The sequence below is a fragment of the Drosophila hydei genome, unplaced genomic scaffold (genome assembly GCF_003285905.1).
Source record: "Drosophila hydei strain 15085-1641.00,03,60 unplaced genomic scaffold, DhydRS2 tig00000063-arrow-pilon, whole genome shotgun sequence".
Taxonomy (NCBI): Eukaryota; Metazoa; Arthropoda; class Insecta; order Diptera; family Drosophilidae; genus Drosophila; species Drosophila hydei.
The window spans coordinates 1,126,487-1,141,183 of NW_022045657.1; the positions used below are offsets into that span (position 1 = coordinate 1,126,487).

General features: G+C 44.0%; 3 protein-coding genes across 3 annotated transcripts; 2 read left to right on the forward strand and 1 right to left on the reverse strand.

The window, feature by feature from the left end:
* The first annotated feature begins 3,645 nt into the window (after positions 1 to 3,645).
* Positions 3,646 to 4,584, forward strand: LOC111604592 (chymotrypsin-2). The gene is made up of 2 exons (XM_023322703.2): positions 3,646 to 4,323; positions 4,390 to 4,584. The coding sequence occupies exons 1-2, from the start codon at positions 3,646 to 3,648 to the stop codon at positions 4,582 to 4,584; spliced, it is 873 nt and encodes a 290-aa protein (XP_023178471.2).
* A 1,833-nt stretch (positions 4,585 to 6,417) lies between these two features.
* LOC111604560 (phosphoglycerate mutase 2) lies at positions 6,418 to 7,585 on the reverse strand. Its single transcript, XM_023322660.2, has one exon. It carries the CDS (start codon positions 7,510 to 7,512, stop codon positions 6,640 to 6,642), a length of 873 nt encoding a protein of 290 aa, XP_023178428.1. The 5' UTR covers positions 7,513 to 7,585; the 3' UTR covers positions 6,418 to 6,639.
* A 4,580-nt stretch (positions 7,586 to 12,165) lies between these two features.
* LOC111604581 (chymotrypsin-1) lies at positions 12,166 to 13,146 on the forward strand. The gene is made up of 3 exons (XM_023322684.2): positions 12,166 to 12,268; positions 12,329 to 12,930; positions 12,986 to 13,146. The coding sequence occupies exons 1-3, from the start codon at positions 12,178 to 12,180 to the stop codon at positions 13,139 to 13,141; spliced, it is 849 nt and encodes a 282-aa protein (XP_023178452.2). The 5' UTR covers positions 12,166 to 12,177; the 3' UTR covers positions 13,142 to 13,146.
* The last annotated feature ends 1,551 nt before the right edge of the window (positions 13,147 to 14,697 follow it).

Below are 14,697 nucleotides of genomic sequence, written 5' to 3' on the forward strand. Positions count from 1 at the left end.
AAAGTAACTAAGCTTTAAGAGAGGCGAAGCTTGAACAATAATGCAATCATAGCGAACTTTTATTATATCGCACCCAAAATATAAGAAATATATATTAATCTCTAAAACTTTTACATGGTATAAACGAGCTAGAGATGGCAAAGCTAATGCAAATATGTTCGCTGTTTCCTTTAAGTATAGCTTAAACTACTTTTAAGCTGATAAAAAAATAACTAGACGTGCTGATGTCATAAAGCTGTAGTAGTAAAAGTTGTGAAACAAACTTATTATATATTGGGATAAGTTTTTTTTATATCAGTTACTATAAGAGACATTCAACGAAAACAAAGTATGATTCGTTATAAATGCCTCACTGTACCTATTCAGCTGTCGCATCTTGTGCTGCAATAAAATACAAAAACATTTTTGATATTTTATATTAATAAATACAATGCAAATATACACACTTTATATATATATATATTTAATTTATTTCTATATACATTTTATATATTTTATATTAATTTATATTCCAAACGAATTCGCCTAGACATACATGTAAAATATATGAAAATATTTGAGAATCAATCACAGACCATATAGACAGGAGTGCTGCAAGTTGCTTGGCAAAATGATCGGAATAGTCTATAGCTAGGGTATTCAGCTGCTCAGTTCACACACACCAAAAGAAAGAGGCTAGAATTCTGCACGAAAATAGAAATTGGCAAGAGCTGCGTCTGCGTCTGCGTCTGCGTCTGCGTCTGGATTTGAGTCTGCGGTTGACTCGCACTCGCTGTGACTTGGGTCTTCGGCGCGCATAGTTGCAGGCGGGCATTGAGACTCAGACGCAGCCGCAGCCGCAGAACACAATTGACCTGAAATTTCATTGAAGATGCGCGCGGTCTGCAGCCAGGGCCATGGTCCGAGGCACAGTTAGAGCTGGGCGGAGTGGAAGGAGCTTGGGCGTAGTTGTTGTTATTGTAGATGGATGCGAGGCTTTGAAATCTATACAAAACGGTAAATTGCTTAGTCATTTGGCCAAGTTGCTGCGTTGATGATGCCACAACTAACAGCCGCAGCCCCAGCCACAGTCACAGCCACAGCCAATGCCTTAACCGTAGCCGTAGCCGTAGCCTGGGTCTCAGCCTCACAGACTCGACAGGCGCTGCCCGCATCGATGATTGTAATCATGATCATTATAATTATTTGACTTTGGCATTATTATCAAAATGAAATCGCATGCTGAGTGCAATGCGACCCACACCACGCCCTGCATCGCCCTGCACCAGCCGTTTCCAAAGTCCATGTTCATGTCCAGCACGCAGCTCCCCAGCATTCTGTAGCTCCCATAGCTCACTAGCTCCGAGCCCTATTTCACACACCCACGCGAACGATGCTCGTCTGCAGCGCTACCTCCACTTGCTCAGCTCCAGCTCCAGCTCCAGCTCCAGGTGTGCAGGCGAACAGGTAAGGGAATGTTAGCCAGACTAAAGCTGAAATTGCTTTCTTAAATTTGGATTCGGTTATGTGAGGCACTAGCTGAACGTTGCCTCTGCCCAGCTCGACTAATTTCTTGGGTGGCTTCCATGGGAGCATAAGTAATTGAGCAATGGCCAGAATTTGTTGTGTTCTTTATGGAGTATGAGGGACTAAGCCTAGATCAAGCCAAAAAGACAAAGTTTGAAATCAACTAAAGATCTTCTAATTGTTTATATATTCAAAAGTCCGCATACTCAGAGGCACGCCTACCTTAACGAATACAAAGATATTGATATACTATATATATACTTGAAGACTCTTTGTAGATTTACAATACAGACAGTACACAGTACAGATAGTTAGATACGCCCACTGGCAGATAGATAGATAGATACGCATGTGCTTGGATACACAGATACACAGAGATGCTGAGCAATAGATACTCATTTTAATATATAAATATTATATATAATATGGTATATAAATATAATAAATATTATAAATATAAATATATACACATAGATATAGCTATTCATAGTTGCAGATACGCATACCCAAAAGATTCCATAGATATAGATAGACTTAGTCATAGCTACGCCCACTTCTTGATCTAGACTCGCAGATGCTTACATAGATAAGCATCTGCTTGGATACACGGATACATGGAGACGCAGGGCTACAGATACTCACATACATGTATAAATATCATATATATACATCATATATATATATCATATATATACATCACTAGATATATTTAAACCTAGCCACGCCCACTTCTAGACCTCAGCTCATATTCATAGATACGCTTACTCACAGATACGTATATTTATAAGCAAGTGTCTGTCCTTATCTGTATCTGCAAAGCACATATTTTACATAGAGCATTTTTCATTTAATGTATTTCTAGCTGTTCTATCTTCTATTGCAGCTACTCCAATGATTTGAGCTAAAGTCCATTCATATTTGCTTTACTTTTAGGGAACAGATAATGCAGTAAATATTAAATTAAGTATGTTTTTTTTACTGCATCAACAATAATTTTATGGACTTAACTTTGGACCTAGACTTCTTCTCTATTGATAACATGTTTATATATATGTTTATGTATATATATAAATATAATTTTCGTTATAATTTGCATCTCTAATTTAATTTGCAAATGCAATTTTCATAATTTGAATTGATTTCGCATTGAGGCCGAAGTGGAGCACCTGAATGATTTAAGTGATTGCAGGTGTGTGCAAGAAATCCTTGAGAGGCTCATTTTCAATTTACGCAAAGACTAATCAAATTAGTCAAAGGAAAACGGAAAATTAGCTCAGATGCGGCAGCGCATATGTGTTGAAGCCAGGTGCTCAGATTGCCACAGGTAGAAATAAGTCGCTGCGAGCCGAAATTCAGCTGCGATTGCAACTGCAACAGGAACCACAAGAGGTTAAGCGAGCAAAGTTCATGAACGTGGCGCATGAGTGTGTGTGAGTGTGCGTGTGTGTGTGTGTGTTAGCTGCAACTGCATCTCAATTTCAACTGCAGCTGTGCAGTAGCCCCAACGCGAGCTCCTATTTGGGGTCTCGGTCGCGGTCTCTGCGTGGCTGCTGCTGCTGCCGCTTCCAGTCCCCATTCCAGTCTCCAGTCCGCAGTCTCAGTTCCAGTCTTTTTTCTTTTAGGCACTTTTGACCTTCTCACGCGTCTGCAAAAATGTTCATAATTGTAAGCGCCATTTCATTTATTTTCCTTCTTTTTTTGGGCAAGCGAAAAGCTGAATATGAAATATGATTATGGAGTTAGGCGCAGCGGAACGTGATTAAAGCTCGCAAAGCTGATCGATTGCTATGGATAGTTCTTAACTGAACTCTATTCGAACTGAAAAGGTAATGTGAAGCGACATAACTAGGCTTCCTATAGAGTATAAAGCTGTCAGATCTAGCTTAATCAACATTCAAACTTGATCTCATTTCGATCAACTTGACTTAAGTGCAATATCTGCTTAAGGCTGCGACACTGACCTCAAAAAGTATCTATATGCAACAGTTATCTATGTGTATTTGAGTCAGCCTTATCTTAGGCAAATTTATGAAGACGGAGCTGCAGCTGCAGCTGCAGGCGACGCATCCATTCATTCATTTGGTATAAAAGATAAGATGCTATGGATTGCCAGATATTCGTAGAGCGTTGACTGACAAAATGCCAACTGCTAAATTTCAACAGCTCTTGAGCTTGAGCTCTTGCCTCATTGTTAGTCTCTGCCTGATGTCCATGGCAGAGGCTGGCGAGGAAGTGACAACACTTCTAGCTGCAGAGCAGAGCATCTTGCGCATCAATGGTGGCCAGCAGATGAATCAGTCGGTGCCCTATCAGATCTCCATGCAGATGCTGCGACGCGGTGGCTGGCGTCACTTCTGCAGCGGCTCCATAGTCAGCGAGCAGCATGTGCTCACCGCCGCTCACTGTGTGGACAAGCTGGAGGTGAGCAGCCTTAGTGTGCTCGCTGGCGTACTCAACTGGAAGCAGGCCGGCCAGAGGCACAAGATTGTGGCCAAGCATGTGCATCCGCAATATGCTATGAGTCCACGCATCATCAATGACATTGCCCTGCTGAAGGTCAGTCCGCCATTTGAGCTGCAGCGGGCCGAGGTATCCACGATACATTTGGGTGGCACGGAGCGAATCGGTCGCCATGTGCCTGTCCGGCTCACCGGCTGGGGCTCTACAACGGCCAGCAGCACGGGCACTCAGTTGCCGGATCGCCTGCAGGTGCTTAACTATCAGACCATCTCGAATGAGGAATGCGTCAAGAGGGGCTTTCGCGTCACGCCCAACGAGATTTGCGCGCTGTCCGCACCGGGCCGGGGCGCCTGCATGGTGAGTAACTGACTCGTTCCACAGGGATTTGCCAAGCTAATCTGCATCATCTGCTGGCACTTTCAGGGTGACTCGGGTGGTCCGCTGATCTTGGCAAGCGGCGGCAACCGGCAACACCAGTTGGTGGGCATTGTGTCATATGGCAGCGCCACCTGTGCCCAGGGCAGGCCTGATGTCTATACGCGTGTCTCCAGCTTTTTGCCCTACATCAGCACGATCCTTAACCAGGATCTGGGCCCAGTCGCAACGCCTAAACAATAAATTCTGCTAAGACTTACATTTTCTTTAAGTTCTTCGTTTTTTGCTTTTTTTTTTGGCGGCTAATTAAAAATCTTGTTCAATATTCGCCACAGTCGTTGGGCTGGCAGCATCTTCTGCACGGCCTTAGGCCCAGCCCTGGCTCAGGGTCGGCTCTGGCTCGGCTCCAGCTTGTGGACCATGATAAATGCAAAAAGCAATTTATCGCACATTTAACTCAATTCAGTTTCTTTATGGGCAGCCAAAGAGCAGGCGAGGGGCCGCAGCTTTGTAGCTGGGGGCACGCCTGCCAGGCGGCCAGGCAGACTGTCAGCCATCCAGACAGGCGGCCAGCCAACTAGTCAGACAGACAAAGTTTCGCTAACACGCACGCTTCACAGACTGCAGTCGGTTGCCCCCTTGCACCGGTTGCATGCACCATGCTGCATGGAACTGTGGCGCGGCTCTTGTAATTCGATATTAGATTTTATGTGCGACAAATACGAAGTGCAAACATTTTTATGTTCCCTCAATTTCTATGCTGCATTCGTATTTGTAGTGGAACCAACTCGGAAGAGCTCGTCTCTCCAGTTACATAATTAACTTCCAAATAATATGGAGCTCACGCTTTTCGATTTGCCCGCAACAGACCTAAGAACTGAAACTAGTTTCTGCGATATTTCAACAGCCGAAATAGTCAACTCAATTCATTTAAAACTGCGATTGAGCTTATCGTTGCTGAAATTTCAATTCTAATTATTTAAATACGTCTTTGATTTCTCTTAAAGCTACAGACTTGATAAAGTATTCGAGAGCTTACTTTAGTATTCTTTTGTCCAAGTCTTTAAGAAAACATGACAATAAGGAGACTTTAAGAACTATAGTTGATTGAATGTGCGAATGGGTTTGCTTTAGCTGAAGTTATCAATAGACCCAGGTTGTAGTAGGCTATAAAAGAGGCTAACAAATTTTGAGCATAATTTAAAAATGTTCCTTTAACGAATGTTTTCCACTTGCTGCATTTGAATTGAAATTTAGAATAAGCCTAACAGGCTAGGCTCATCGACTACTCTTGTCAAAAGCTGTCCCCTTGATCAGCCTAGTTGACTAGAACTAATATTTATACTAAACCAGCTGCTGCACACTCATGCCAATCGCATAACTTAGTAATAATAAATTTCGGTTTCTATGCTTCTCGACATTAATTGGAATAACCCAATTCACTTTAAGCTTGTCTTAAGTATTCCTAGTGTGTATTCCAACCCAATTAGCTAAACTAAACTTCAACACGATTCGCCTTTGCTCGTAATGCCCAGTACAAATAGGCAGTGACTCAAGTATTATAGTTGACTAATACGACTATGAGTATGAATATGAATACAAGTCTCAGTTATTCTGAGTGTGAGTCGAGACTCAGGGGTAAAGAAAGGTTAAGAGAAAGAGAGCGCTCGAGAGAGATTGGAAATGTGTGTATTTGTTAGACGCTCGTCGCTGACCGCATAAATTCATTTAGATCAATCAATTCAATTTGTTTGTCAATAAAGCCTAAATGAGTATTTCATTTAAACAAATTAAAATTCGACCCATTTGAATGTCGCGCAACAGAAATTCCAACTGAGCCCGGGCAACAACAATTAAAATTGACGTCGAAATAAGACTGGGATTGGGTCGAGAGACTGCAGACTGAAGCCAGATATCTCAGAGAGCCATGTACACACACACATGCATACATATATATACATATATATATATATATATATATATTATATATGCATATAGATATATATGTTCAGCATGACTCCGGTCTGGCAGCCTTTGTTGACTTTTCATTGTCAATTAAAATCAAATAAATTTATTTGCTGCTTGACATTCGCGTTTTTCGCTCTCTCTGAATTCCGATTCCGATTTCGATTCTGACTCTGATTCGGATTCAGATACAAACACAGATTGTGGCACTTGCAAGTGCATTGAGCAATATATTACTTTGACCTTCTTTTCGTAATTATGGCAATTTATTTGGCTGCGTTCTGCCACAAACATAGCTAAACCTCGGCTCCCCAAGCCCCCGATAAGGGAAATCTACTTAGCTTTGCCCTGGTTGGCCACAGACTCCATTGCCTTCTTAACGGTTTCGGGATCACCCAGAAATTTCATGGGTGCTAGAGGCACCATGCACTCGTCTAGCTCATAGAAGAAGGGCACAGCCGTCGGCAGATTCAGCTGCATGATGGCCTCGTCGGAAATCTTGTCCAGGTGCTTGATTATGCCTCGTAGGCTATTACCGTGTGCGGTAATGATCAGCTTCTTGCCGTCTCTTATCTGGGGCACAATTACATTGTCCCAGTAGGGCAAGGTACGCTTAATTGTCATCTTCAGCGACTCGGACTTGGGAAACTCCTCGGGCGGAGGTCCCTCGCAGTATCGGGGATCCTTGGTTATGCACTCATAGTACTTGTTATCCTTCTTAATGGGCGGCGGTGGCGTGTCGTAGCTGCGACGCCAGATCTTCACCTGTTTCTCGCCATACTTCTTGGCCGTCTCCGCCTTGTTGAGTCCCGTCAGATTGCCATAGTGGCGCTCGTTGAGACGCCAAGTCTTGTGGACTGGGATGCACTCTTGTCCAATTTCCTTCAGTATGTGTTTGAGCGTATCTTGCGCTCGTGAGAGCAGCGACGTGTGCGCTATATCGAAATTAATTTTGGCATCCTTGATGGCCTTGCCTGCCAAAGTCGCCTCCTTGGCTCCCTTCTCGGTCAGCGGAGCATCGTACCAGCCGCAAAATAGATTCTTCTGATTCCACTCGGACTCGCCGTGCCGCAACATAACTACTAGGAATTTCTTACTACTTGACGAGCGTTGTTGCAGCGCCGATAAGTTGCAGCCCTGCTGATGACCACCGGAACATTGGCTTAGTGAGGGATTGGCGCGACCAAATCGTTGCAGAACAATCATTGCCTCAAAATTTGTAAAAAACTAAAATGCTTTGAGAAAATACAAGCTTTTGGAAAGCTTAACCAAAAACTGAATGACTGAATAATCCCAACGTACTTTCACGTCAAGTAAACGAAATAGACAAATGAAAATATTTGGCTTGAATACGATAGAAATTTGGTTTGCTTATTATGCCTTTTCGGAGAGCCTGATGGGAGCTTTGTTCACTAACTGAAATTTTGTAGATTTCTTGGTACATAAGTCGACAGAACTGCTGAGCATAGCGTAGCGTATAGAAGAGTTAAAGTAAATCATTTTGTGCATAAAAACGAATGACAGCTCAATGCAAACTGTCAAAGTGAAACGCGAGTAGAAAAGCAATTGGCCAAGAGTATGTGGATCTGGCTGGATATGGTCGGAGCAGGAGCCGCAGACGGTACCAGTGCCGGTGCAGGAGCAGCAGCAGCAGAAGCAGCCATAAAGCGCTTTTACGACCGCCACTAGGCGGCAGCTCAAATGATAAATTGTCTACAGTGGTCAGCTCTGGTGGTGCTCTGGCTACCAGAGATCGATGCACCAACAGCAAAATAGCCAACCGACTGACCAGAGCTGCGGCGCAGTCGGAGATTAGACAATTTGTAGAGGAGCTGCAGTCTGTTCGCTTTTGCCTGCAAGCGCCACACTGGTGGCAGAGGCAAGCACGGGCCATCGGGCTATGTGGAATGGCATGCGGCATAGCTGCTCCGCAGCTCTTTACAGTTGCCTCGTGTTAATTGAAAATTGTACGGTAATGTTGCTTATCGCCTGGCTATCAGGCGATGTCGTCGTCGACGTCTCCCAAGTTTGGGCTCAGTCGCTTTGAGGTCTGGGGCTTGCGTGTAGCATGGAGCCGTGCGGCATGCTTGGTGCCACACCTCGAGGCCTCACGCATTGGCAGAGGTGTTTGATAAACATCCAAAGTCATGTCTTAAGATTTTTGTGGGCTTTTTTCTGAGCGCGTGTGTGTGTGTGTCGCTAGCGGTGAAAATTTCTCAAACGCTTTTTGACAACTTTCATGTGAACGCACTTAACAAAATTTATCGCCTCGCGCTTTATTTGTGGCTTTAATTGCTTATAGACGTTAAGAACTTGTCCTCCAGCTTCTTGTCGCTGGCGACACCTGCGCCCCGGCCGAGGCTAAGCCTTCTAAGCAGGGCCTTAAACGCGTTGCCAGTTGACTTGAAACGCGGCTTAATTGCTTTTACAAAATGATTGATCGAGCGACTGTTGAGCGTTATCACATCTATTATTGAAACAAGCTGCAAGCTCTGTACTTAGGACACAAAGCTACAAATATATTTATATGTATATATTTATGTTTGTATGAATTCGTATTCCCACTGAGAACTTAATTAATTTGCTGCCAATTCCCTTGACGAAATTCCTGCTAAAAGAAGAGAAACGAAATGCACTTCATATTCGCTTCTTTAGATCGTTTCCCGATATTTTTTATTGGACTTGTCGCAGTTAACGCCAGCCGGGCAAAAGGTACGCGGTGTTAACAAGATAAGCATCCTTTCCAGTCGGATCCGCCCGGAACGCCATCATTATTATGACATTTTGGTTGATTGGCCCGGCTCATTCGCGCGGCCTTGTTTGTCGGCCAACTTCTACGGAATTGTGCGTGTGGCCGGGCTAAGAAATACACGAAAATATTCAGCAACTGCAATTTTTATTGCCCGACCGCTTGCCTCAATGTGATTTATATGCGGCTTCTGAAAGCAACGCCGCTCGTTTTATGACTCCACTTGGCAGCTAGCAACTGGGCCTTCAAAATACAGTAGTCCCTTCGAAGTTTGAACATGGAATTGTGAACTGCACGTGTGCTCCGAACAGGTCTTTGCCTTACCTAAAAAACAAAAGACATTGCACGGCCGAGTGGAGCCTTTATGGACATTTAGTGCATATGCAAATATAATTCAAAGCCTTTGACCTTTTTTTAAAGCAAAAGCTGAGCTTTGTTCCCACTTCAGTCTAGCTTTCGACTGCCCAGGAGGAGGAGCGATTAACCCAGAGCTAAGCTTGAAGCCGCTTTCAGTTTTTGGCAATATCGGACTCACTTCAATCAAGCAATCAGCACAGCAAATAGTTTATACTTAAGCCAATTAGTAATCGCAATATGCAAATTATTGCAGCTACGATTATAGATAATAAATTAGGCCTATGCTTGGCCTGCAGCAGTAGTCGAAGCTTTTTCTACTTGTCGGTTTGTCAGCGCGATTCCAAATAAATTTTCCACTTGTTGCAGCAATTAATTTTCCCCACTCGCTACGACAATTTCGCGAGACAACGGCAATAACAACAACAAGTTGCAGTTAATGCCATCGCATGGAAGTTTTGGAATAAATGTGGAGTGGAATAAATTAATTGCATGTTTTGCATAATCAGTAAATTGGTCGTTTATTTTAGTACCTAATTTGCCAGCCACTCGCCCAGGTAACTCCCCGCCAAATCTTTGCCATATGCAAACACTATAAATTATGAGTGCAGTGGAATACACAGACTCCGTCGCTCTCTCCCTCTCTCGCTCTGCCGGCGATGGGGCCACATGAAATACATTTTTATTTGCGAGTCAGATAAGAGATCTTGGATCAGAGCGAGCAGCTTGAACCATTTGTAGATATGCATACGGACAGAGGATATTTATCGGCTGCGTGTGCTTGTTACCTAATTGATGACAACAGGTAGGCGCTTCTGTCAACCCGGCGAGAGAATATGATTGCAGCAGCTCATCTGCAAGATATCTCTTATGATTATCTGGCACGCACACCCAAAACAGCAGGCGGCAACAGTTGTCCCACTGCGTGCGCCCAGAACCAGAACCTGAGGTTGGCTTATAAAGTGAAATGCAGACGGCATAGGATGCCTAATGCAAGTTTGCATTATTTCATATAGTATGTCTCAGCCTAAGGTATGATAATTGCAAAATATATAGTTGGAAATACTTTTGATAGGAATTAATAGATAAGTCAATGGCATCCAACAGGAAATCCACATAGATGTCGAAGGCGCTTGGGTGCATCAAGACATTGTCAAACAAATAAATAAATAAAAAAAATATATATATATATATATATGAAACTTATGAAGCAAGCTACACCGTGAGAAATAGCTTTCAGAGCGAGTTATCTCCACTACACGCACAAACAACGAAATGAATGAGATTATAATATAAATTTGCAATTTCTCGAACTCCCCGTTGCACATAAAGTAAAGTCAATTTTCTTTCATGTTATTCACACATGAACTTGCAGTTCTTCAATGGCATAAAGTATATTTGGGACCTGGGCTGGTGCATAAATCGCCAACATTCTTTGTTTGCAAACAATTGAAGAACATTTGAAATGGCTGTTGAGGCAACTCAATTGCAGTTCTGATTGCGAGTCGCTTAGCGAATGCATTAATCATGCCATTTGCGCTTTGTGGCTGCAGCTGCTTGTGTGTCTTATTTTGGGTGGCATTGCGCAGAGGAGTAGAGGGCGGCAGGCAGTTGAAGCGGTTTCCTCAATTCCTGGGAATGGCACCTACAGAGACTCTGGTCTGTGGCCAAGAGGCAACACCTACAACCAAATTGAAACCACAAGCACAAAAAGACACAAGTGCCACGAGAGCTACAAAGAGAGAATGAGAGGGGGAGGGAGGGAGGTAGCTACCTGTGTGTGTGGCTGCAGCTTGATCTGGTTGCAGTTTTAATCAATGAATAATTTAAATATTCCGATTAAACAAGCTGCTGGTTTGGCAGCGGACATTTCTTTTAATTCATTGTTGCAAGCGAGAAGGGCAGCAATTGGAGAGCCGTTGGAGCCCACTTGGAGCCCAGTTGGCCAATCAACACCTTTTTGGCTGCAGACTATCTTCTTTTTATGGCTCACATGTTCGATGCAAATCAAGTTGGCAACGTCTGGGCGGGCACAGGACACAGACTGGGGCTATCTCTCTGTCGATCCCGATGCCTGCCAAATGTCAGTTCCGGCCTGATTGCAAGCCAGCTAATGAATCATTTTGCACGGCTCTGCACAACGTCCGTCCAGCCAGCTGTCGGCGTGTGTGTGGCGGGAATTAATTATGCACACCTCTTCGTTTTCTGGGTAGTCGCATGTTGAGGTCTTGATCTTTGGACTACTGTGTTAATTGTTGGCTCTGGTTCTTGGCGCTCACTACGAACCGATTTGAACCCGAAATGGCTTTATTATGCCTTCTTTTTCTTCTGTTCGGGCCAGGATGTGCCTGGCGTTTGTTAATTGGACCACCCTGCCCCAAAGCCGCCTGACGTGACAGGATTTGCATTATTTTTAGCTGCCAAGTTCAATTTGCATGCGAGGCCTTAGCAGCTCTGTCTTGACAGATTAATCCACATGTTAGCTCATTAGGCTGGGAAATTCTCAGCTGTAACTCTTTGGAGTTGAGATTTCCATATGCGGACTATACCAGCTGGTTTTACCTAGCACGCAATGTGCCACATTTGATTGGCTTATCGTTTTGGATGGAACGACCTTGTTACCTATTCATATGTGATCAGACCGCCCACAGCTAACGCCTCGTTTAGCATTCGATTAAAATTCTAATGAGCGCCAAGTGCAGCATATAAAAGCCCAACAATTCTTCATCGCAGTCAAACAGTGCAGTGTTCTAATGCAAAGCCTCAACATGGTCAATCAATGGAGCTGTGTCGTGCTCCTCGTTTCGCTGGCATCGTTGCAGTCCTCATTTGGAAAGCCCACGGGCACAGTTATAGATTGTAAGTAGCCGTGAATAGCCTAGAGAGAAAGTGTTGCCTAATCCACATTGTAAACCCAAGTGGATGCCTACTTTGAGGATGCGGATAGCAATTCGCAGGAGCGTGTTGTCGGCGGCTACGATGTGCCCGAGGATGAGTATGTGCCCTACCAGATTTCTATGCAATTTCTCACGAAGAGCGGCAAAATGCGACACTTTTGCGGTGGTTCCCTGATCGCCCCGAACAGAGTTCTAACCGCGGCTCACTGCGTCAATGGGCAAAATGCGAGCCGGATTAGCGTGGTGGCAGGCATACGGGATCTGAACGACGACAGCGGAAAACGCGCCCAGGTGCAATCGTACGAGATGAACGAGCACTACGAGGAGTTGGTCACCAGCGATATAGCTATACTGAAAATCGATCCACCCTTCGAAATAGATGACAAACGCGTTAGCACCATCGATGTGAGCAGCGATGATCTGGTCGGAGCTGATCAGGAGGTGTTGCTAACTGGTTGGGGTTCTGTTTTTCACTTTGGCACCGGGCCCTTTGCCAAGTATCCAACCATTCTTCAGAAGCTATCCTACAAGACTCTGGATAATAACAAGTGCAAGCAGACTATGACGCAGCTGACGGATACAGAGATTTGTGCGCTTGAAAGTTTTGGCAAGGGTGCCTGCAATGTGAGCTGTTGCTGATGATTATCCAACTGAATTATGCATATCTCTTTCTGTTCAGGGCGATTCGGGTGGTCCTTTGGTTATGGCTAACGGCGAGTCCCTGAAGCAGGTGGGCGTCGTCTCATATGGCACTGCATTCTGCGCCTCTAACAGTCCCGATGTTTACACGCGCGTCTCGATGTTTAATACCTGGATAAAGGAACGCATGGCCTAGAGAAGAAAACGAAATCCAGATACAATATAAAATTATTTTAAAAATCTTAAAATAAATTCAAATTCATTAAATGAGAGCTGAGAGCTTCATAAAGCAGTTGAAAACAGCTGCAAGCAGTCACTGGCATACTGGCAAGCAGTTGCCTCCTTTGTTGCATATTCACAGGCTGAAAGTGTAATTCTTGCCAAGCAATCAAGATTAGGATATTTTGATAAATTGGATTTCCAAGCTATTTTTATAATAATAAATTAGCTAATGATAAATTTGATAACGTATAATAATGTAGTCTCTATATATGTGAAATAGATTACGCCGTCTGCTTATTGATAAGATAATTAGCTTGTTTCCGCTTCTTGCATGAGCTATATATGTATAGTCTTCGACTGCTGTCCGTTTCTAGGTCGTTGGTCTCTTCGCTCTCGATTTCATCTCTGTCTTCTTCACCCTCGACATTTTCGTCGATGTACATACTGATCGACTGAAGTTGTGGGCATATCAAGCAGTTAAGATCAGCCGCAAGCAGTTCATGTCATACTTACCAAGCAGTCGCATTTTTGTTGCATACTTTCAGGCTGGAAGTAAAATCTTGCCAAACAGTCAACATTTTAGTTTGAATGGGATTTCCAAACTTTCGTAATGTCTTAAAATGTTTTTCATTTGTTCTTTTTATTATAAAACCTTAGTTAATGATACGTTTAATAATCTATGTAGTCTCTATATATGTGAAATGGATTACGCCGTCTGCTTATTGATAAGATAATCGGCCTATTTCTATTTCTTGCCTGAGCTATATAGTCGTCGACTGCTTGCTTAACGTTGTCCGTTTCTAAGTCGCTGTTATCTTCGCTCTCGTTTTCATCCCGATCTTCGTTATCTTCATGTTCGTCGCTATTTTTTCCAGTATCTACTTCGCCTACATCTGCTTTTATTTTAGTGGACTCGTGGCTCATTGATTCTTTAGCATGCTCCTCAATAAGGTCATCTTCAACTTCTTCGCTGTTGTTATCCTCTTCGAGCATTGGCTTCTCAGTTTGCTGATCATCTTCTAAATCATTTTCGGGAGATTGAACAGATTCTTCACCATTTAAATATCTTGTGGCCATTGGCTTATTAGTGGTTTCCTCAGGTGTCTCCGTTGTTGTTGTCGGTGGTCTATGAGTTGGCATGGGAGGCTTCCAAGTTGGGTGGGGCTTTATATGAGGCTTGTGTGGCTTATGAGGCTTATGGGGCTTTGTGGGCTTATGAGGCTTATGGGGCTTTGTGGGCTTATGCGGCTTTGGCCGATGTCCGTCTTTATGATGGTGATGATGATGGTAATGATCTCCCTTGTGCGGAGGTAGAGGATATGGATAGATTATTGGTGGGGGCTGGTGATGGTGCGGAGGTGGTGGTATGGGCCACGTAGGTGACGATGGCAGTCCTGGTCGTCCTGGGGCTCCTGGTGGTCCCTGAGCGCCTGGAGATCCTGGCGAGCCTGTTGATCCAGATGAACCGGGTGGTCCTAGCGGTCCCTGAGGTCCTGGTATGCCTGGTGTACCTGGGCTGCCTTGAGATCC